We start from the raw sequence: 25048 nt of genomic DNA, 5'->3' as shown, positions 1-25048 counted from the left end.
AATTCTTCAAAAGCAATCCTTCAAGGCAAAACTATACATTTCAACATCTACAATTGCTTAGCATTTTAAGTACATAAACGTGAGGAGGATGTAATCTGATAATATTTCACAATTGTCTCACGACAGTAATACAGAGACATCAGAAGCTGAAAATACAAATAAATTAAATTCAACTTTGAGAAAATGCAATCGAAGAAATTGCTCAGATACTATGTTCCTTATAAATATCCAGACGGATTATATATTGGAAGAATCGTTTATAACTATCGTATCAATCGTATTTTCTTTATTATTATAAGTAATTTCGAATTTGCTTCACTCGGAACTGTATCTTATAACTTATATTTTTACCGCTTCATTTATTTTCAATTTGTCGTAGCAAATATAATCGATTGATAAAAGGCGTAAGTTGCAGTTATTAATGTTTTAATCTCATTTAAGGGTGATACCGGGTGCACATTGAGAAGAAACAATCTTTTAAGAAACACACGTTATTCTGTTACTTATGTCACACATCTCTCTGTCACGATTTTCTCTGCCTTTATTTTTCTTAAATATTACATATCGGTCACAAAAGAGTGACTAAACTTCATCTTTACAGACTTTCTTGACCTGTACAGAACATTCTTCGATACGATAAAGACAACGATTATATTATTCTACGGTTTGTTATTTTCCTTTACAGTTTATTTCTTATTCCAAATTGGATCAACAGGGCTTAGAACTATGTGTACATATATTGTAATATATCACCTACAATTTCTATTTAATTTATATAGAGATATATAATACTTCCTTTTCTCAAGGGATTGAATCTAATAGATAAATAATTCTTTTTTTTTCTCAAGGGACTGATCAATACGCACATGATACATTTATGTATATATATATATATATATATATATATATATATATATATATTGCAATGGAGATCGTGAGGATATAATCTCCTGTCCAATTATTCCAATTATTCAATGCGTACATGCTAACATCAAAGCTTACTTTCTATATAAGTAGAGAATACCATCACATTTCACGAAACACGTGAGTTATTGTATCGTCATTAATGAGCTTTCAAGTCTTATAACGCGTCACGTGATTGTATTAAAATACAATTGTAAACGAAATTAACAAGTTGCGTTATAACGAGTTATTATAAAGTATAATAGTTTTAGAGATGATTTTTAATTCTCAATAATTTCATCTTTCTCATTATTCTTATATCTCATTAGAAATTGTTTCGGTTTTGTCTAAAACGTTTAAAAATTTGGCCAGATATGGATCTGAAGAGAATCTTGTTGGGCCAAAAAAATAATTATGTAAGACGCTTAAGCGTGACGATAATACTGCAAAAATTTTCAATATTCTATCAATCAACTTGATTGTATTATCTTACATAACTATTTTGATGGTCCAATAAAATTATTTTCAGATCTGTATCTGACGAAAGTTTTATTTTAACAACAGTGTTGGTTTCGTGCATAATTTTCTTTCTTCTTGAAATCAGAGAAAAGTCATCAGAGAAGCGCAGCCAAAATCGCAACAAATATATGACAAGTATCAACTATCTTTCGTTAAAAGTTCAAAATTCAATTTTCGCATAAGTTCCTCTCTTTCCCCATTTTCTTTTAGAGTCACCGTAAACACATGTGCCGGAGCCACATATATTTACTCTCGTTAATTACTTATCCTGCCCTAAGATTTATGCATGCAACGTTTAACTGTATTTATGCTTTTTGTTTTCTCTCTCGCTTAGATATAGAAACGCCGTTCTGAATCGTACGACGATAAGATTACGCATACTTTGAGATCACGAGCTGGAAATGTCACGTCTTGGCACAAGCTTTCGTAAAGAAGAACTTGTCCAAAATCCGCTTTAGAGATATCAAAGTGAAATAAACCTCGGCAACTCGAAAAGTGCTTTGCACTGTTTCAAAGAATGAGAATTTAAATGTACATTTATGAATCTCGCGCGCGTTATCTTAAAACTTTTTCGGCATCATGGATTCGGCATGATAGATCGCTATATGAATATATATTTATATTTATCTACAAAAAAGTCTATGCTACAAAAGAAAAAAGAATCTATTATTCCAAAGAAATAATTTCAAGTTAACAAAATTATGTATTTAGCAAGTTATAAACACAATAATATTCGACTTTAAAAAAATTTTGATATAAAATAAAATTTTGTAAAAATCTGTTACTGTTAGATTTGCTGGTTAATCTATATATTTGTCGCGATATACTCATGTTCCCGGACCTATCCAGAGACCTGTTCTTCTCTGCTAAGAGAATAGTAGCTTTTTAATCGAATCGATTTTCGTCATACACCGAAATGCAATTCGGTGAAACATTTATAAAGGACTAGTCTAATCGTCGCCGAAGATCAGAGGAGCAATTAACAATTAACAAATGCATTTAATCTACGATGTGATTAATCGCTATCGTTGATACTTGTTACCGAATTTATGTTTAAAATTGACTCTTACTCTTAATCTTAATCTAGACCTAATCAGCTAACGCATGACCAACGGCGAATTCATCCGTGTCATACGATTTTCTTAATGGATACGGACTAGAATGACCTCTTCTGACCTTTCTTGCAGGTTGAGAACGCATTAACAAAAGATTCAAAACATAACTGAAACTTACGTCTCTAATCATTTAAATACACCTTATCTTAAATATACTAGATGAGATTACACTTCGTATTCTATACACTGTGTATTCTATACATTTAAAAAAAAAAGAGACACTTGAACATTTTCGGTGCGATTATATACAAAGAAGATGCATACGAAAGAATTACAATAAAAGTTATTTAATGAGTCCAATAAAATTATTTTCGGATCAAATTTTATGTCTGATCAAATTTTCATATACTTTAAAAGGAAAAATGTTACGATAGGAGATAATTTTACTAAAAGTTTACGTTTCCCACGTTTTTTTATGTCATCCGTGTTTTTTCTTTTTTTTTTTTTTTTTTAATAGAACTTGTTTGAATTTGTTTTTATACGAGTTAATCTCTTTCTTAATTGTGCACACAAAAGTTTTAAGAATATTCGAATATTCTGTTCCAAGAATAGTTCGAATATTTTATTAAAAAAAAAAAAAAAAAAAAAAAAAACCGTGAACAATAGAAAATCGAAAAAACGTAATCTTAAAAAATTACTTATGTATTATCATGTATCTATTGAATTTATATCGTAAACAAAGCATTGAAAAAATAAAAGACAGCTGGGGGATTGGATATGTTACAACAAAGGAAATTACATTTTAGAATAAGTTATGGAGAGAATTAATATTTAATCGAAATAAACATAATTTTTTAATAAAAAAAATAGTTAATAATTCTTTCCGATTCTTCCACATTTAAGTAGAGACCGAAGATATTCAAATGTTTTATCTTGAGTGTCCTATTCTATATGATTAATTAATCGAGATCTCTGTATACTCACGTATATGATAGAAAGATCTCGCCAGTAATACAGTCTTAAATCTAATGTGTACAGCCGTTGACTATTGTTTCGTTCGTCGGTAATGTTACGTACCGCCCGAAAAAGATGAAAATAGGAAATAACGAAAGTAACATAAAATTACATCTAGAATCTAGAACAGCGCGCTATTGCTACAAGCACTTACAGATTATTCGAAAGACAAAATATGATACAACCGAAACTTATGTCTCTAATCATCTTACCAAAGTTATACAAGATAAAATTACATCTCGGATTATATATAACTAATAGAGATGCTGCATACTCACGTACATGATCAGAAATCTCACCGCTAAAAACAGCCTTAATCTTAATTCTGTTGGTCACTCAGTTTAACGAGACCGATAATATCGGTCTATCGGATAGATATTAAAATAAAAATAGTACAAACATAAATTTGCGTACAGGATTTCAGAACATACTATCGCTACAAAAATTGATTACAGATTATTCAAAAGATACAAAATACAACTGAAACTTACATCTGTAATAATAATTTACATATTTTACATTAGACATACAAGATGGGATTACTCTTCCAATTATACAATATAACTAGTGAGGAGAGAGATCTTCTCTGTGTATTCATATGATAGAAAGTAATCAGACTTAAATTTAATTGTCTTCACTTGGTATTGTGAGACGATCGTACGCAATGTTACGTACCAATTGAAAAAGATGAAAAAAATACTTAAAAACAACATAAATTAAAAACATAAATTTTCCTCTAGAATTTTACAGCACTATAATTATTTACAGATTATTCGAAAGATACAAAACACAACTGAAATTTACGTCTCTAATAATTTACATAACACTTCACATTAGATATACAAGATAAAATTGTATAACTATAACTAGTGGAGATCTTTGTATACTTGCGTATAAAACCTAGCCACTGACATATCCTTAATCTTAAGCCTTTAATCCATTTTTCTCCAAGTAGAACAAAAAACCATCATAACATAAAGATCAAGATGTCAAAATGGTATCATTGATACTGTCTTGATCTTTATGACATAATGATTTTTTTTTATGCTACTTGGGTTAATACGACTCGACCGATAACCAATGTTACCAATGTACCGATTGAAAAAGATGAAAATAAAACGATAACAAGAAACGTAGATTTATATCTATTTAGGATGATACAAAACACAACTGAAACTGAACGTCTCTAATAATTTACGTACTTCACATTAAACATATACAACAAGATTACGCTTTCGATTACGTACAACTATATAGATAACTGGAGAGCTCTTGTGTGATATTATTTGCGTGATATTATTTTTGTTAATTTGAGCCGATTGGCTAATGTTACGTACCGATCGAACAAAATTGAAATAAAACGATAACGAGAAACGCAAACGTATGAAAATCTTACGGTGCGCTATCGCAACGAGAATTTACAAATTATTTTTTTGAAAGATTCAAAACACAACTGAAACACAACTTATGTCTCTGATTGTTTACGTACTTCACTTTGGATATACAAGATGAGATGTAACGGATTACGGATTATATACAACTAGTGGATTTCTGCTCAGACAGTAAAGTCATCCAAAGTACAAAATCGTGAGATGTAAGATCTCTTTGACAAAGACATCGTTGCGAGAGACGTTCAAAAGACGTATCGAAGATTACATCCCGATCTTACATCCCGATTTTAGACTTTGTGTTTTTGATCACGTATATACGCTCGCCGAGAAATCTCGCCACTAGTACGGTCTTATTCCTAATTCTTTTTCGTCGTTAATATATAATATAATATATAATATAATATAATAATGTTATGTACTGATCGAAGGTGAAAGGGAAGGACCGATAACAGTAATGTAAACTTACATCTAGTATTTTACAACGCGCTATCGCGACAAAAAAATTTCAGATTATTCGAAAGATTATGCTTAAAAGTAGCAAATTAATAAAAAAACTTGCATCCTTAATCGTTCACATACTTTATTTTAGATGTGCAACATGAGGTTACCATCTTGACTTATATGTATACAACTAATAGAGATCTCAGTGTACTCATGTATACATGACAAAAATCTAACCGCTGATCTGCAGTTTTATTCTTTATATCTTCTCTGTTTGTTAATCCGTGCCGATCAGTAATGTTACGTACCAACCGAGAAAGATGAAAATAGAAAGATTAGAAATGGAAATTTACGTCCAGGATTTTACAGCGCATGCTATCGTTGAAAGCATTTTTTCAGAGATTCAAAACACAACTAAAATGTACATCTCTAATTATTTATATATTTCATTTTAGGCATATAAAATAAGATTTCGCATCAACTTATATATAATTAGTGGAGATCTTTGTCTACTCACGTATATGTCCAAATAACATGCAACTGTCAACTCCGATGAGGGTGACGATGATGGTGTCATTTTAATTGAAACTTTATCATGTTAATTCAGTCGAAATTTCAGTCAAAATAACATCATGTGACATCATTCTGACCTTATCGTGGCATTCGCGTGTTATTTGGGACGATAGAAATCTAATTACCAATTTGGTCTAGCCCTGGTCTTAATGTGTATCCCGACATCGAAGATATTTGGTATCGAGTGAGCAGATCGTCTATTCGAATATTACGAAAATATATCGACGAAAAAAATGAAAAAAATAAAATAAAATAAAATAAAATAAAACGACAGCTAGAAACGTAAACTTATATCTAGTGCACTATCGCTATAAAAATTTACAGATTATTCAGAAAGAATAATCAAGCATAATTGAAACTTCGGTCCCTAATTGTTTATATACTGTATCACTGTAGATACAGGATAAAATTACCTTTCGTATTGCGTTTCGTATAACTCTGAGATCTCTGTGTATTCACGTATATGATAGAAATGTCGTCTCTCGTACAGTCTTAATCTTAATCTTGCGGGCACAGATTTGTCAATCTGTGCTAGTCGGTAATTTTACGTGCCAACCGAAAAATAAGACGATAACGTAAAAAGCAAAAATTTATGTCTAGAATCTTATAATACGCCATTGCTACAAGTATTTATAAATCCTGTGGAAGATTCGAAGCAAAACTGAAACTACTTACATCTAAGTAATTTACGTTTACATGTCTGATTTTAAATGTACAAGATGAGATTACATTTCGAATTATATAACTAGTGGAGATTTTTGTATATTCATATATGTACAATAAAAATCTCGCTTCCAGCCTTAATCTTAATTTAGCTCACTTATTAATTTGATGGATGATGGATGATGTTACACACCGATCGAGAAGGATGAAAATAAAATGATAATGAAAAACAAAAAATGAAAATTTACATTTAACACAAATGGAAATTTACATTTAAAATTTTACCGCGCACTATTGCTATAAGCACAGTTTATTCGCAAATTTAAAAAAAAAAATTGAAATTTTGAAATTGAACGACACCTCTCGGTAATCGTATTTACATACTTTACTTTAAATGTAGAAGACTACGCTTCGAATTATATAAGGCTTTAATTATATTCTATAATTAGTGATGCACACTTTTCGTAGACAGATAGAAAGCAGATTATACCGAATATAAAGGCCCTCTTTTTACCCCCTTTTACGATTCTCTTTTACGATTCTCGCAATAATTAACTAGGCATTAATTTATAAATTTTACGTGAATAAGTGTCTATTGCGTCCAATATTACACACTCTTATGGTCGCGAGAAGCATGATCAAATGTGTGTTTAAAAGTGTGCATTACGCACAGTAAGCGAATCTTCCATCATATCATATCATATTTGTAAATCATATCTTCAAACATCTTGCAACGCGCATCTTGCAACTCTGGACTGTTTCTTCAAGAGAAGAAACAGTACTTTCTGCAGGCTAATTCACGGATATTTATAAATTTATAACAAATAAATAATGTATGTAGATCGAAATGTTCAAGTAAGAAAAAGATTCACGCGTCACTCGGTTACAGACAAGATATTTAATCCTACTGATCTTTAAATTTTTAAATTTATTAAATAAGTAAATAGTTTATAAATTAATATTCTATCAAATGTGGAAATTGCGAAATGATAGAAGGTTTTTCTATTCGGTATAATCTGCTCTATCCATGAAAGATGCGTCACTAATTATAAGACAGATCCTGTAAACGTACAAATAGATTCGGCAAATTCTTTTTATACTACACACAATTTAAGTATTTGTAAAAAAAAATATCAACTATCAAAATATACTCTCCATTCGATTGTCGATGATTTGCTTCATCTAAGTTAGGCAACTGACTTTGTGTGTGTGTGTGTGTGTGTGTGTGTGTGTGTGTGTGTGTGTGTGTGTGTGTGTCGATAAAAACTTGATGGTTTTGAACCGAGTCACGGATGTTTGTGTTTGTTTCCTCTTTTATAATTCCAAAAAATCAGATAATATTGTGGAATGATCGAAACAAGTAATAATCTGGAGAAGTCAAGTGGTCTGGACTTTGGCAATTGATATCGATGATTAGCCGGGATCTATCGACGAATTTTTAGTTTATAGTTGTCGTACGAAAACCACTTTTCATCATTCTTCTGATAATTTGGTACAAAAAATCTTTTTAATCTAATCAGCAAAAATGTGCACTGCCGAGTATATTTCTAGATATTGCTATGTTTTATGAAATTATTGTTGTATGCTTTGGAAAGTATATAGCATTTTGAAAACGTTAATGTTGGTACTTACAAATAGTATGCATAAATAATAGTATGGCAGAAAAATATTTAAATTTAAAATAGTGTTGTAAATAAATTTAAAAAAATATAAAGATACCGAATTCATTTGTATATTTAATATAATGATAATGATAATTGTTAAAGCGCCTTAAGATAAAGTAGCGATTCTTCACGTGCAGATTGAACGAACTAATTGAGTCGAAAAATCCTTTATCATTTTACTAATTTCATTCAATTTCAATTTTAATAAAGATTTATTTCACTTAAAAAAAAAGATCACAAAAGATCTCGCATCCGACTCATTTGCAAATGCAAACGCGTAAAAATATTTGGAGTAAAAATATTTGGAGAATGTAATCTAGAAAATGATGGAACACTCGCTCAAAATATACACTTGTAAATGCCATTCTTGTCATTGCTGCTGTCCAGCAAAAAGCGTGAATGCGCATGCTGGAATGCGCAGTCGTTTCGTTACGCGCGTTTGCCGATTGATCAAACCGATTGAATAAGCGCCCGACAATTTTTATTAATTAATAACTCATTACTAATTGCAAAATTTGCAAAACGTAAAAGATTTTTGGACTCGCTTTGGACTTGGCTCTATCTGCATGTGAAAATTATGTGGTTACTTTCACCCCTTAGCGGCGCCCTGTATATACAAGGTATCCGATAATAACTATATAACCTTTCAAGCTGAAGAACGCAAGTGGCGCGAGTTAGACGGAATAAAAAAGTCCTGTACGATTTTGCGATTTTGCAATAATTAACGAAAAAGTAGTAATCAGGAATCGCCAAAAAAGCGCGTATCTGCCCATACGGAACATACAGCAGTGTACATACAGCAAGAGTTGTAAGTGTACATACAATCAGCGTTCACGATTGCTAGAAGCGCGACGAAAATGAATTTGAAAATAAATATTTGGAAATGTAATATAAGCGAATGCTCTATCCACCATTCGTAAATCACGTGCCGGGCGGATGTGCGCTTATATATTAGGCAACTTTTAATTCGATTATCGATTTCTCGTTAACTATAGCGAAAATTGTAAAATAACACAAGATTTTTTTTGTTCGGTTTCGGTTCCTTACTACTTCGTTATACTATGAGAGATGACGTGATTATTATTGGATACTCTACACGTGTTTCTGTATATGATCGAAGCGTAATTATATCATGTAATATAGTCTTAATTCTAATATTTGGTGATGCTGCTTTTCTGCCACAGGTCGGTAATGTTATATACCGACCGAAAAGGACGAAAATAAATCGATAAGAAGAAACGTAAACTTATATCTAAGATCTTACAGCTATCTTACGCTATTGTTATGAACATTTACTAACGAAACATTTGCTGTTTCTAATGCTAATGCTTAACGTATAAGTATCGTTTTAAAGACTAGAGATACCTCGAGATACAGATCCTTGACCTAACCAAAACTCACTGTTAAAATTATCACGTTCACACTGAATTATTAATCCATTACGTACGTAATGGACACTACCGTTGTAGAATTGTCCGATACCTCATTGTTGTTCGCTCACGTTATTTCATAGATTTTCAGTCAGTAAGTAATCGAAGTAAGTGATCGATTTAACTTACTTAATCTATAACTTACTACCTATTAGACAGACTAGATAACGGTGCGTATAGATCATCTATAAGCTCAAACAATAGGATATACTCGCGCCTATAAAATAATAGATATCTAACAGAATCCTCTGATCATGACGACGATATGATTTATAATATATCTTCCTCTCTATGATGATATTTCATTTCAATAACACACCAGTTTACAAAAATTTTTTTTAATTACTTTGAACCAGACTTTGAATCAGATGCTTCATATAGATTTTTGGATGCTAAAAACAAGTCGCAAGTCGCAAATTCCTAAAATAATAAACTGCAATTATTTTGCAGTTCATTAAACCTGCCGTGCTGGAAAAATTTGACTTGAAGCATCGTTTTCAGCATCCAAAAATCTGTAAAGAGCACCTTGGTCTGGTTGTAAAAATAATTTTTTACTGTAAACTTTGTAATTCATAGAATTTGATAAAATTTATTTCGTCAGATTTAAAATGTCTTTAAGATGTAATTAAAAGTTGAATGTATAATAAAATAATTTTCAATTATAAATAATATGGGCAAAAAAAGATTTCCACACTATAATATAAATCAGATATTGATTAATCTCTATAGTAAAGAATGACAAATATATTCTGGTTCACTAAGAAATTCTAATATATTTAAAGTAAATAAATATAACTTAAATTTTATTTATTGCCTGCACTTTATTTATTAACTGATAATAAACATTTAATGCAATTATTTTTCAATTATATCGCTTATTATTTTGCTTTTATTATTAAACAACCTGAAGCTTGTTTTAAAAGCTTGCTGCATGCGCTTTAAAGAGTATGCATGATCGTGAAGTTCAAATGTTCACATACATTTTGATATTAAAGACTATTAAAGATCAAACTATAAATATTTGACTATAAATATTTAAAGAAATTTAAAGTCGTTATATAAAAAAAAAATTAAAATCAGACATCATAGAATATGATGCGTGTTATGATGTTACGTGTGTCAAGATTTTAAAATAAGCCTTAAATTAGTAACAGAAGCAAAAGACGAAATATATAAAATGATTGCATCAAATGTTTATTATTACTTACTAAATAAAGCTGTTGAAATTAAATTTAAATTATATTTATTTATTCTAAATATCGAGATATAATTGAAATATTGAAATATATTGAAATTTCTTTGTGCATGTACGCGCATGTGTGCGTATCAAAATTATATATTTGTTACTCTATAAGTTTCCAAATAGATAATTGCAATTAGCTTTATCGTTTGTGTGTTTAAAGAGCACACAAAACGTAACTTATTTTTATCAACAATCTCAATACACAAAATATGATCACCTGTGAGGATGCCGACAATCTTTGAAACATTACAAATGCATTTCTCGAACACAAAGCTGTCCGTTGCGAATGCTCTACGACAACAAGCTAAACAAAACGGAAAAGCGATATTGTCTTTCCATATCTCAAATTAATTTGCCTTGAATTATTTACGTGTCATTATTAGATTGTACGTGAATGCGAACGAGATGTTTCGTGAATCATCCTGCAAGATTATCCTATGAATAATAATTCTAGCATTCTTGAATCGAGAATCGGAAAAAAGTAATAATAATACACGCGAGTGTACGTACCGATGATACAGATACAGAAGATACAGAAAGAATAATTTATATATATTTGTAGTTTCCGATCTGGAAATGGCTTGCAAATTATATCTTCGGTCGGTGTGCGATACATTTTATCAAAATTAAAATGCCAACTCTTTATTATAACTCAATTAATTTTAGATTTTTGCCAATTCTATTCTATTTCTTCGATAGCGATGACTTGGCCAAATTCGAATTGACGAGTGACCGCACGAAATCTTATGTCTTCGCAGAATCATTATTATTACAATCACGGGCAAACTTACGAAACATCCCGTAATCGATTCGCGCATATTTTCTCTCTGCATGCGGAATAGTAACACGTACATGATATAGCATCTATATTCATCGCTTAAATAACTAGTACGTCGGCCATGTGTAATTTTCTATCAATAGACTTATGTAAAGCGTTTCCTTTTTAGCTTTCTCTCTCTCTCTCTCTCTCTCTCTCTCTCTCTCCCCCCTTTCTTCCACCCTTTCAATCAATACGTTAATTATTACAATGTGCAAATGATCGAGCGACATCGGCTCGACAACTGATTGATTCTAATTACTCCGAAGAGTCGTAATCGGAATCTGCCGCCGCGTCGGATGTCTCTTGAACTTCCGGCGTAGCCTCAGGAATCTTCTTCGTCGAAATCGTTGCCGCGACATACGCACCCGGCCCTTCGCCCTGCGTATGTTCGATTCCCACTCTAAACAACGTTTGATAATATAACATCTGAGACCAGTGATTATAGTAAAAAATAAGTAAATAAAGAACTGGATAATTGGAGTGTCTATTTACAGAAACATCGTAGAGAATATATTAATTTTACTAGCCAAGTAATTTAACAGACGATACTTGCTATGTATAATTTCTAATAATTTATTATGTGATAATAACAGAATAATCTTTGTTAAACGCACCTGTATTCGTGGCGCGATAAATTTCGGACGTACTTTTCCGGGGGCGCATCACTGTCACTGTTTTGGAGACTAACGCTCCTTGCGGTCGTATGGGATACCTGCGTTGCCGGCATCGTGAACTCCACGTAACAGTATTCCGACAGATTTTCAGGGATTTGATCGTAGGAAGTGAGAGCCATACGGCAAACTAGTTGATGCGTCGTATACGCGCCTGGAAATAACCGAAATTGGACGAGAGCCAACAAGTCGTTTGGATCACGCGATTCGAACACGCGATATATTTAACCCCGTGATGTTTTTTTAGCCTTAAGAGTGAAGCAAAGTTTAAATATTTTTATGTATCGTTAAGATACCCCGAATTCTATTTCTTGAATAAATAAAAGAAAATAAAGTGATGTGAAGTGATTCTTTTAGAATTAATTTCGAAGTAACTATAATAATCGATAATTAGCTGTTGTACACACTGTTGTGCGCACGCACACGCACACACTATATATATATATATATATATATATATATATATTTATTAAATAAATATATAAGCTAAAGTGCGAGCAAATACCTTGTCCTTCTTTCGGCAGTCTGGGCATCCTCCATACGATAGCACGATGTTGATGCTCGTATTTCGCCTGGCCGGAAGTAACCTCCATCAGCTGCGGTTCCAACGTATCGACGGCACCCAAGAACCTTTCAATACCCTTAATCTTTCCTGTTCTTCTGTGCGCTGATTTTACCGAGCCATATCTAAAATGTTTCTCCACCCTAAAGAGGTAGATCCAGCACTCGGGTATAGGAAAGCGAACCATCACGTCTTCGCATGGTATTTGGCCCAATTTTCTAGATGCAAAACCGGGCACGAGAATGTCCGCTCTCAACTCCACCTAATGACATGTAAAAAGAGAAGAAAATTTTAATAAAAGTTTATATAAAGTTCAATGTAATACTTTTATAAAGTGACGATATTGTCAAAAATAACAAGTGAAAGAAAGAGACATTTATGGTTAAGTCGACAAGACGCTTTTAAGTATTAAACAAAATATAATTGTCAAAATTGTAGAAAAAGAAACTTGCCTTGTTTCCCGTGACGCACATAACGGCTTTTAATTGAAGCGGTAGTTCCCTATTTTTAGGCGGTCTTACGCGAAATCGCATCAACTCAATGTAACATGCATCAGGTGGCTTGAACCTTAGGAGATATATATGTTAGTGGGATGTTAGTTAAAAGATAAATTTATAGATTTAGAAATTATTAAAACATGCATATTTGTTAATCGAAAGACAAGCCGAGTTTTATTAGTTTCCCTCATCATAAAATTTCAATTATCGTGAAGAGATTTCGTTGTATCATTCTTACTGCAACTAATTGTGCTAATTGCAAGCAGAAGATCGTTAGAGAGATTGTTATTTGTTATTTGTCTGCGATCGTAAATCGTATTTATCGATTTTATTATCGGAAAGTGTGATATCCGTACGTACTTTATTATTCGTGATTTTTCATACTCGTCCTGTTGAACGCACGAATGGAACTCAACGTTCTCCAAACGAATCCATTCCTCTGTTACAACGGGAATGATATCGTGCCTACCGACAACCTCCTTACCCTGTCGCCACATATCATTTATCCCTAATTCTACATCGGGCATGCCTGTAAGCAAAAAGTAGAATTTGTTTTATGAGAAAGCACAAATTGTAAAAATATATTTTTTCCATTATAAATTTTGATATGAGTGAAATACGGATTGTTACATAACACATAATGTTCGCACTCTGATATACCTACCAGAAAGGAAACCCAGGAAGAAAAGACGAACACGTGCGATCTGCTTGTCTACGTGACCCTCCGCATTCTGCTCGACGTAAAGCTCATCTACAACCGTTATCTGGACCTCCTCCATTTTGTAATTTAGAGCTCGATCACGATGCGCCGGTAATCTAAAGAGAGCTTCCTCAATAGCGCAAGAAAATTGTTTCATGTCTTCGTAACATTGAGAACCAAGCTTGAATAGTTGAGAGATCTATAAATAATCAAGCGTTTAATAAAAATTAATATAAACCGACATATTGACAATTTTTACAGTTATATTATAACGAGCTCATTATTATACAACTTATACTTTAGAATTATTTTTTAACTCGCATTTCTCGAGTACCCTCCATCACGCATACCTTGTATTAAAAACTTAAATAATTACCTGAGGTGCGTGTTCAACAGGAAGACCCAATTTCTTCAAATCACTCCCAAACTCTTTGACACCTTGATAATCCCCTTGAATAGCATACGCTGCAAATTGACTGAGTTTGTTCGTAAGTCTTTCCGCTTTTGTGACCTGGCCAGGTCGCACGCCAGGTCTCTCCTTGTAGAAGATGTATTGCAGTTTCACCGTAAAGATTTTCCCATACTGATCGAATTGTTGGGCGCCGATGTCCGACACCGAGTAACAAGCGAGCAGAGGTAGTTCTTGAAATGGATCTTTGTCGTCTTTATTGTTAAACAGCTGAAGAATCGGATTGTCACCCTGGTAAACCAACTTGACGAAGATCTTTTTCCAGAAACGTTGCCCCGTAATCTTTTTCTTATTTGGCTGTCGCAACTGCATCTCCCAACCGTCCCCGGTATAAGTTATCCTCGGGAAATCTTCGAGCGGTTGGCTAACATCCTCATCGAACAAAGGAGTGGGCGGAGTTTCCTAAAAAGGGATATATATATATATATATATTTTTTTTTATATATTCCCTTTATATATGTAGAACTAGATACATCGGTGCAACAACATTAAGTGCACCTTAAGCGTTACTTGTACATTTCTTTATTTACTTACGTTCTTAATTAAACGACAAAAAGCAAAAACTGCGTGTAAAAATTGAATCTGGTTGGATGGTGAAAAGGGGCAAGTGATTTACGGCAGCATTCAGCCGTGGTGCAAATTAACGCAAATACCTGGGAATCTGTTCTAGCCATTTCAGCTGTCTGTGCGGTTTCGGATATCACGGCGTCCTGCGCGGTTCCGGATTTATCGAAGGGATTAAAACGCGGTGAGGAGTCCGCATACGCAGCGACCTGCGGACTTTTCGGCGGCGGTGCTAACGTAGGTACGGGTCCGCCTTCCGTTGTTGTCATCTGATCTCCTTCTTTCGGCCTAAAATAGATTGAGAATATTTTACATAATATATCTAATATTTACATATGCACTAATTGTGCAACAATTTAGAGATGATTCTGCAAAAGTTGGTAATTTTTCAACAAGACTACCGAATAATTATGATCATTGGAAATAAAATCGATCTCAAAATTTTCTTTACCTCGAAAGACAAATTTTAATTATAGCAAAAATTAATGATTCTTTCAACTCACTTAATAAATACACTGAAATCGGGCCCTTCATCCGATTCCGCGGATTCGGATCTTTTTACTTTCGTATCCGATGGTGGAGCCGTCATACTTAAAAAGGAATCGAAACCGTCGGATTCTCCAAAACCGGTGATCGCCGTTTCCGAGCCAGCTGCCGACGAGTCTCCCCAAACTAAACCCCCCGTTATTACGTTATTATATTAACAAGTAGGTAGGTAGTTAGGTATTGATGTAAAACTGCAAGTTATGCGCATTGTTTATCCACTTACCGTCGCTGGAGGTGTCCATAGCCATTGGTCCGCCTCCGAATGCATCCAGAAAGGGATCTCCGCCGTTGGTTTCCGGTTCAACAGCCCTATCAAACTTGGACGCAAAAGCGTCGAACGAGTCGCCAGTATCCTCGATCACCTTCGTCGTAGTGGCAAAATTATCCAATTGTTTCTCGTTTCCTGGAAATTCCGTTCCGGGGATTGGACTGGTGGAAATCAGATCGCTGCTGGCTTCCTTGGTCGATTCTCCAAAATCACCTAGCAGGTCCGAGGCAAAGACATCTTGAACGGGCTGCGTGATTTTTGGCGACGCAAACAAAGGCTGCTGAGCGCTCGCCGCAAAAGGCGCGATTTCGACCACACCGAAAGGCGTAGTCGTCGTGGTCGTATCGGTCATAGAGAAAAAGTTTGCGTCAGCTCCAGACCTGGAGACCTGTTCTGCTTCTATAAAAAGATGAGCATAGAATTAAAGTAATATAAGTTGCAATAACAGTTGCAATAAAAATTATATAACCTTACCACAGTACTCTAGTAAGTATAGTTAAATAATAATATTATTATTTTTTTGTTTACTTTATTTCTATTCGCAAAAGAATAAAAAGCAATGTTTTAATCGACCTTGGAAGAGTTCAGCGGCTGCAGGTTGAGTCGCGGACGCAGGTTCCGCAAGATCTAAAACAGTGCCGGATTTTGCGACTTCCGTTTCTGTGACCGTGAAAGGAGTCGCCGAAGTCATCGAAAGTCGTTTCTCGTCGTTACTTCCGACAATATCTTCCATTCCAAAGGTTGCAGGTTGCGCTTGCGATACGATTGCATCTTCGCTCATGTTCGCGAAGGGATTATCCTGCTTGGCGGTAGTAGTCAATGGGACTCCGGTAACGAGACTGCTGGTACTCGTGGTAGTCATGGAAGTAGAGAAGATATCGGTCGCGGAAATATCAGTATTGGGCGCGTCAAAGAGATCCATGATGTCCCGATTTTTCGACGGTTCGACGACCTTGTCGTCCGGGATCAAATCCGGAACATTACTGTCGACGTCCAGAAGATCGGCAAAACTGTGCTCCGGAGTGGGTGATGGGGAATGCATCAGCGTAGGACTGGGCGTCCTGGTTGCCTGCAAGCGATCCAAAAGGTGGTTCGAGGTAGCGTCCATTGCTCCGGTAACTGACAGTATCAGGTCCTTCGTATTCTTGGCGGGCGGTTGCATCGGTGGTGGCGGTACCGGTGGTTGTGGTCTCGGCGGAGGTGGCCTCGACGGTGGTGGCTTTCCATTCTTCGACGGTGGCGTCGTTACTGGAGGTTGCTGCGACGGACTGACGATTGTCACCGCTTGTTCCTCGGTTGTCGATGTTGTCGTTGTTGTCATCGTACCGAATAGATCCACGCTCGCATTATCGGATGTGACGAAGATGTTGGATGGCTGGCTAGTGAAGACGTTGGTTGCTGGCGTATTAGTGTCGACAGTCGCCCCGAATTCTGTATCCGAAGCGGTACTTTCAATGCCGAAAGAGGCGAACGGATTGGTAGAATCGACGGACATTGACGGTTCATACGTCTGGTCGCCGCCGAAGTTCAAGAAAGGATTTTCACCCGTGCCGGCAGTTGCCGTGTCGGTGAAATCCTGGAGGAAGGGATTAGAAGCCTGCGGGGGCAAACCGCCCTCCGGTTCCGTCGCGTAATCGTCCATTAAGAATGGATTTCCGCCCTTGGAATCCATGGTAATTGAATTGAAATCTAAAAACTCTCAAATATTAATCGTAACGATCGTTGAGGCTTGAACGAAATCTCTTGAATCGTACTGCCATCGATATAGGATAAAGAAATCTTAGTGTTTGTTTTGTATCTTGAGTAAATATTCTTTGATAAAATAGTTTATAATTCGTTAAACAAAATAAACATTTTTGGACATCTTCGGCTTGTAGATCATTAGCGATGTATAAAACAAGTAAAGTCGTTCAAATAATCCTTTGTGAAATTTCTCAAGAGAAAGAGAGAGAGAGAGAGAGAGGGGGGGGGGAAAGGAGGGGAGCGAGAGGGAGAGAATCAACGTGTACCTCTATGTTGAGCGGTTCAACAATCAGATAAAAAATTATTTTAAAAGTTGTAAAGAAATGGAGCTGTATGTAACGGTTGATAATATTTACTTCATCAATTCGGATTCGAGTAGTTTCAGTTCGGTTCGTCCAGGCTCGATAGTAGCGAAGCTAGTGTCGAAAGGATCTATGTCGTCGTCCAAAGAAATATCTTTGTTCTGAAGTGGCGTCAACACCTTGTCACCGGGATCTTGCCCATCTAAGGACAGGAAATCTCTCGATTCTTTTGCTTCGTCCGCTCTAGGATCGAAGTCGTCGATTTCAGGGACCGTTGACGCGACGATCGGTACGATCGGTACCGTGGGTAGGTTAATGGGACGCGGTGGTGGCTGCTGAGATATTTGCTGCAATTCGCTCTCCAATATCTTCAGTTCCGCTTTACCGGGCAGAATATTAGTCGCGATCGAAGTATCGAAAGGATCCGAATAGGAGATCTCCTCTTCCGCAATTGGTTTGCTCTCGACTCTAGGTGTCAGAGGTTTCGCGTCAACCTCAACTTCCGCATCTAATAAGCTCTCCTGCCTTCGGGGTTCCTGTTTCGCAATCACCTCCTCATCGACCTTTTGTATCAGCGACGATCGTAACTGAGCGAGTTTTAAATTACTCACCACGGCTGAAGTAGCCGTGAAATCACTCTGCCTCCTAATTGGTTCTTCGATAAGCCTCGGATCAAAATCGTGATCGCTCAAACTGTGAGGCAATCTAGTCTCTTCTTGTCTCAACAATTCCGATTCGATAAGCTTAAGTTCGGTCTTGCCCGGTGCGACGTTACTAACGAAACTGGTGTCGAATGGATCGACATCTACCTCTTCGTCCTCTATCGGCAACGGTTCCTCTATGACTTTTTGAGAGTAATACGGTGTCAGTGGCTTGGAGGGTAGTGTCTTTTCCTCTTCGGTAGTCGCGAGAAGATCAGGTCTCTTCGACGGTGTCGGCAACTCGAACGCGACGGTCTTGGCCGGAGCTAGCTCGAGGACTTCCGGCCGGGAAGCCTTTCTCTCAAGATTCGTCGGTGTCGTTTCGACCTTGTCGTTCTCCTCAAAATTAACGTTGAACACAGGTTTAATCGGCGCGGATTTAACAGGAGCGGATGATCTAGGTGGCGGCGGCTTTGTGGGCAGCTGCTTTATCGACGCCTCATCTTTCCTAGGATCAAAATCGCTATCGTCGTCGACGGAACTAGCGGGTTGCTCACCGAGCAATTCCTTTTCTAAAACCTTGAGTTCTGTTTTGCCAGGTGGAAGCTCATTCACCGCGGACGTGTCGAAGGGATCGACGTAAGTAATTTCTTCAACAGGCGCGATCGGCTCGTCCGCCAACTGGCTAAGATCGGTGGTCGAACCACCCAGAAGATCTTTCTTGGATGACTGCAAACTGTCACTTTGATCGTCTCTCTGCTCCAACTCTTTGTCCAACTTCAACAGACCGGTTTCATAATCCCTGTTGAGGCCAGCAGGATCGGTCAATGATATAGACACTTCCGAGACAGGCAGTTGTTCGAGTTCCCTCTCGATGAATTTCAGTTCCGTTTTACCCGGAAGGATGTTGTCCGCGAACGTAGTGTCAAACGGATCAGTCTCGTCGACAAAGGTAGCAGCCTCAAAGCTAGCCTCGATTATCTCCGTCTGAAAATCAATCGTTTGAGGCTCCTTCGCGGCGAATGGATCATCGACTTCCTCGAGACGAGCCGACTCGTTTGCCGCGATGTCTAGATCAAATTCAGCATCATCCAAGTCGGGGATTTCTTCCAAGACAGTTTTCTCCTTCAAAACTTCGAATTCTGAAATGTCTAATGGATCATTTAACGTTTTTTCGGTGACCGTCGAGGTTGCGAGACCCTCCTGAGTTGTGAGAGCTGTTACGGGACTGACCGATCTCGGTAGCACAGGCGGTAATTTCGTTAAATCGATCGGAATGTCGGGTAGATCGCTATCGTGATCCAGCAGAGTCTTTTCCACTTGCGTCGATTCCGCTACGACGGCTTGATTCGTCGATGTCGGCTGTTCCGCCTCGTCAAAATCATCCAATAGTAGATCCTGTTGAATTCTAGGTCGCCTTCCCTTGGTGATCTTGCAAGTGCTTACATAGTCGATCCTTCCCGATAACACCTCAACGGCATTGCCTAGACTGACTAGCTTATTACCCTTTTTATCAACCGTACGGAGAACCTTGTCGGCATTAGTGGTGTCAAAAGGATCGTCTCCAGCCTCCTCCTCGGTCGGGCTGTCCGGTATATAAGCTAATTGAACATCGATATTCTGAAGAACGTCAACGTAAGTGGTGTCGAAGATATCCTCGTCGGCGGAATCTTCCTGCTCGTCCTCGTCTTCCGGTATGTCTACGAAACCATCCTCGTTGATCAACGGCTTATCTCCCTTCTTTCGTTCGCCGCCGATCTCCGGCGGTGCGGCCTCGATTGGATTACCCTCCTCGTCGAAGCCCACCCACCTCTTCGAAGACGATTTGTTCGAGTCTTCTTGCTTCGCCGCCTCCTCCGGCCTCTTCTCCTCCAACGGCGCCTTTCGCTGGAAGAATGAGGTAGACTTTATCCGATCGAGGTCATCCTGGGTCTTCTTCAAGACTGAATCGACGCCGGCGGTTAAAGCCTGGAACTTTTCCCACTCGTCGGATCCGGTGCCCTTGGCCGACTCGCCGGCTTCCTCGGCTTTCTGTTGGGCCTCCGCCCGCTCGCGTCGATATCGCTCGAGCTCCTCCGGATCAAATTCCTCCTCCTCCGCGCCCTTCTTGCCCTTCTTCGGCTTTTTCTTCTTCTTCAGGCCCTTGGCTAACTTGTGCATCCTCTAAGACCTACTGTGGTGCGTGGGAGGCTTCTGCAAATGGAAGTCGAAATTAATGCGTCATCGAGTAATGTCATGGGAATCTGTGCGGAATTAATCCGTCTCCGGTGATAGACGACACACGGATGGAACATTTGGAAGAGTCGCTTTTGAGATTTCTCGAAATAGTTAATCCAAATAATTAATCATCAATTATATCTTCTTATACTTTATTACGTTATGCAACTTCGAAATCGAAAAAGAGAGGAAAGCGGTGCGCGATACAAAAATAAAATATTTTTCAGATAAATAATCAATATTTTCTCTTGGTTTGCATCTACGCTACGTGAGTCGCTACGTGCGAACGCTACGTTTGAAAAATCACGGTCATACTACATTAGTCATACTACATTATTGTATAGAAATTTGCATCTCGGAACAGAGTAGCGATGTGAGTAACGGGATCATTGGCAAAAAAGACCGATCGATCGCAGTGCAGAAACCGCGAATGTGTCTTTTCCGTCGTTTCCCAACTGTTCGATACGCGAAAATATCGATCGGTTGAAATAAAACGAGATACTCTCTCGAACCGTTTCTTGAAGAGACGCGCTCTACGCGCTCTACGACGCTTCTGCGACATCTAACTTCTTTACAAATAACCTGCCAAACCTGTCAAAGACGAGTCAGAGAGAGTTAAAGCTTTATATAGACAGCCGATAGATTAAATTCGCTGAAAGAAATGTTACATTTTTTTCGTTGGAATCCCAACGAAATATTTCCATCGAGCAACGTTGGACGGTAGATTCGATAGAGATTCAATAATACGATAGAGATATTCCACGAGAATATTTGAAATGGTATATTATTAATCTACGCCCTAAAGTCAAAGTAACAATTTTACAGACGTTCTCCGATCACTCCTCTCTCGTGTTATAATCCGATGTGTGCTAAGCTGAACACATTGAGAATGCATCATGATCACGTGTTGTATACGCTAACACTTGTAATAAGTTTACGATCATACAACACGTGTGTATTTGCATTTTAATCGAACTTGAGAGAGAGAGAGAGAGAGAGAGAGAGAGAGAGAGAGAGAGAGAGTGAGAGTATCGAAAGAATTTAATTAATATATCGGCGCGTGATGCGACAACGCAGCATCAAAAAGACGATAGATATAATGTAATATTTTCTATTTCCAGCCTTCCCGCGCCCTTCATGCTTCGAAGAAATAAGCGTGAATTAAAATGCTCGTCTCTGGAAGGAAAAGATACGCATACTAAAGGGGATAGAGGATAAAGGCAGAATCTCCTCTCTCGATCGTAAACTCTCAAATGTAACATTTTTGTACGTGACCCACGTACTATGCTATGTGCTATCACTCTCTGTGATAGTGAGGAATATTCTTTTATACGCACAAACTCCTCGACATAGTTAGGCTTTCGCTACAGGTCATTGAGCAGCTTCGGCTATGAACTAGCCCCGGTAGTACATCCGTATTGAAGCACACATACAAGTGTTTGATACAAGTAGTGAAGCGGGAGCGGGGGCAGGAGGGGGGAACGGAGGGAGAGGGGGGAAAAAAGAGTTCGCGTATGTGTGTGTCACAGAATTATAAATTATATTACGCGAAAGAAGAAGCGAGCCAGTTGTTATTTCTTCGGTAACAAAACCAAGTTTCTTCTGTCGACAGATACTTTATACGAAATGTTACAAATTGCACTACGTATGCTTAACGTATGCTGTTAACGATAAACACCAGATTGCGGTATAAGTTTTAAAGCGAAATCAGCGAGCAGTCAATAATATTAAAATTAAATGCCAATCAATTTGACGCCTGTTTTTCCATTTGCAAAAAATAATCAATTATCAAAAGAATTGTCATCTGCACATAATAGACATGCGAAATTGTATTATGTACAAATACAACAGAAAGTGACATAAAATAATCTTGGAATAAAACAAAAATGAATAATAATAAATAACCAATGGTGGAGGGGCATTGTAGAAGAACTTCCTAAAGAACATCTCTTGAGAAGCACTTAAAGCTGTTTAAAATCGATGCATGTTAGATGTTTTCGATAAAATTAATCGACCACGCTTATGTCAATGTCTTTTTTCTCGCACAGTCAAATGGAAATTAATTTTGTTATATATCATAAATATTTGATACGCGTGAGCTCATTTTTTCGTTAATTAAAAATCCAAACGGTCTATCTGCTCTTATCTTTGTCTATCTTATTCTTTATCTGTCACACTCTCTCTAATACCGCATTTCTCTAATACCGTTCGATGAATCAATACTATTGACCAAGTGCTCCACACAAGATACTTCGGAAATAGAGACAGTACATGATATCTTCAATAACAGAGATATTATTAGAACTCTATGATTAGGACTGCAATTAATGTTCATTAGTAAAAGAAGCTTGATTAATCGATTAATATTTTTAATCAATAATATATGTATACATAATATATCAATTATGATTATTGTCAATTATAATACTTGTTATTCAATTTTTGAATCAAATATTGAATATGAATATAATGTGAATATTATTTTAAAGCATCTCTATTTTATTAGAAATTATTATAAATTATTAAGAATAAATAAATTATATATGTATACGCTAAAAAAATCACACCAAATTTTGTGAAAAAAAAAAAAAAGAGTCCTGCTCAACAAAGAATTATTTCATAAAAAGAAATCGAGATCGTGAGTAGGCACAGGTTTGTAGCTATATATGTAGATATAATAATAAATAACTTTCAGCGAATATATATATATATATATATATATATATATATATATGCCGAATGTGCAAAGACAAAATCTAAAATATTTTTGTTAATCCAATCAATTTAACCAACAAATTTGCTAAAAAAATGCCTGCGATAACGTCATTCGAAGAAATCTCTTTTTTATAATATATTTGATATATGAATTATTTTTCTAAACGTTACGTATTATATATAGCGACGCTGTCGAGAATTTAATTTAATTTCAAGGTCTGTTTTTTCATTGCTGCACCGAACCGCACCAAAATTTTCTTTCTCGCTTTCATCGAACCTCGGACATAAATCTATTTCATTGCAAGTATAACAAATGTAACAAGTACAACAAGTATAGATTAATTTATTAATTATAAAAAAACAGATGTTACTATATTTTTAATGAACATTGAAATACAGAGCAGCTGGCGATTGATTTCAAATCATTTTTATAAAATATAAAAAAGTGTATGAAACAATAATATAAAAAAAATACTTAAAGAAAAATTTATATAAAAATAAGGAAAAGCAATCCGATACAAAAATTCGTCAAGTATTATTCGAGTTGAATTTCATCTCTACATATTATTTAATTAGGTCATAACTACTGTAAACGCGTGCAGAGATTCAATTCGATTCAGTAAAAAAAAAAGCCTGATAACGTAAATGTATCTGTTGTATTAAGTTATTAAGTTAAGGCCGTATTAGTCTCTATGAAAATTTACTTCAACATATCGTATGTACATACATGCGTATATACATACGCATATTGTCAAGTTGTCATGTCAACAGATATGTATATATAGATATATTCTCAGAGTTGGGATGTAACGCCGTCACTGTTACAGTTGCTCTTTTTCAGTAATTGGCAACTAATATTTACTTATTTCAACGAGTTACGGGTAACGATAACTTTAGAATTACTTTTCAAATAAAGTAACTTTCTCAATCCTGTGAATTCGGATAATCCAAGGTAAACTTTTTTTTCTCGCAGGTACACGGATCGAGTGTACACTCAATTTCACGATACCGAGCAATTCCGAGAAACTTTTTCGTATGGGATATGTGACAAATTCGAAGGTACGCGAAGTAGTACGCGATACGAGGCGATAAAAATCAATATTCTATAAATGCCAACGTCAGTGAAAAGCTGTGAGACGCGTCTGTCCTGCGACCGACAAGATGGAAAACGAAAAGAGAACTAGAAGACGACCACCTTTTCTGGACCGTGATCGATCAGGTCCCATCCAGGCTCCCAAGCCAGGTCTCATCGCAGTTGAGTACCGTGTACTAGGCGGCCTTGTAAAATAGTCGTGCGTTGCACGCATCAGCCACGTTTGTCGAGGCGCACGGGGGCTGCACGAGCGGTGCTTTCACACAAGAACACGCGGGTGCTTCGTCGCATCTAATTTTGTCCTCACCGAAGGACAAAATTCGAGAACGGAACGCTGTGCCGAG

At 36.4% G+C, this 25048-nt stretch overlaps 1 protein-coding gene across 1 annotated transcript in view; it reads right to left on the bottom strand.

Annotated features, from left to right (window-relative positions):
• Positions 1-491: 491 nt before the first annotated feature.
• Positions 492-25048, bottom strand: part of LOC105429605 (uncharacterized) — a 26312-nt gene continuing 1755 nt past the window's right edge. Inside the window, exons 2-13 of the mRNA XM_089078805.1 lie at positions 18092-20872; positions 16567-17689; positions 15949-16392; positions 15683-15851; positions 15269-15467; positions 14523-15017; positions 14111-14345; positions 13807-13975; positions 13402-13516; positions 12893-13211; positions 12331-12541; positions 492-12116 (exon numbers count right to left, since the gene is read on the bottom strand). Of these exons, the coding sequence (XP_088934931.1) occupies positions 11972-12116; positions 12331-12541; positions 12893-13211; positions 13402-13516; positions 13807-13975; positions 14111-14345; positions 14523-15017; positions 15269-15467; positions 15683-15851; positions 15949-16392; positions 16567-17689; positions 18092-20839 (6372 nt within the window). The 5' untranslated portion in view covers positions 20840-20872 and the 3' untranslated portion in view covers positions 492-11971. The remainder of the gene's footprint in view (positions 12117-12330; positions 12542-12892; positions 13212-13401; positions 13517-13806; positions 13976-14110; positions 14346-14522; positions 15018-15268; positions 15468-15682; positions 15852-15948; positions 16393-16566; positions 17690-18091; positions 20873-25048) is intronic.

The sequence above is a fragment of the Pogonomyrmex barbatus genome, unplaced genomic scaffold (assembly GCF_055798465.1).
Source record: "Pogonomyrmex barbatus isolate J1 unplaced genomic scaffold, ASM5579846v1 scaffold3, whole genome shotgun sequence".
In the NCBI taxonomy this organism is placed as follows: domain Eukaryota; kingdom Metazoa; phylum Arthropoda; class Insecta; order Hymenoptera; family Formicidae; genus Pogonomyrmex; species Pogonomyrmex barbatus.
This window is presented reverse-complemented; position numbering and strand designations above follow the sequence as displayed.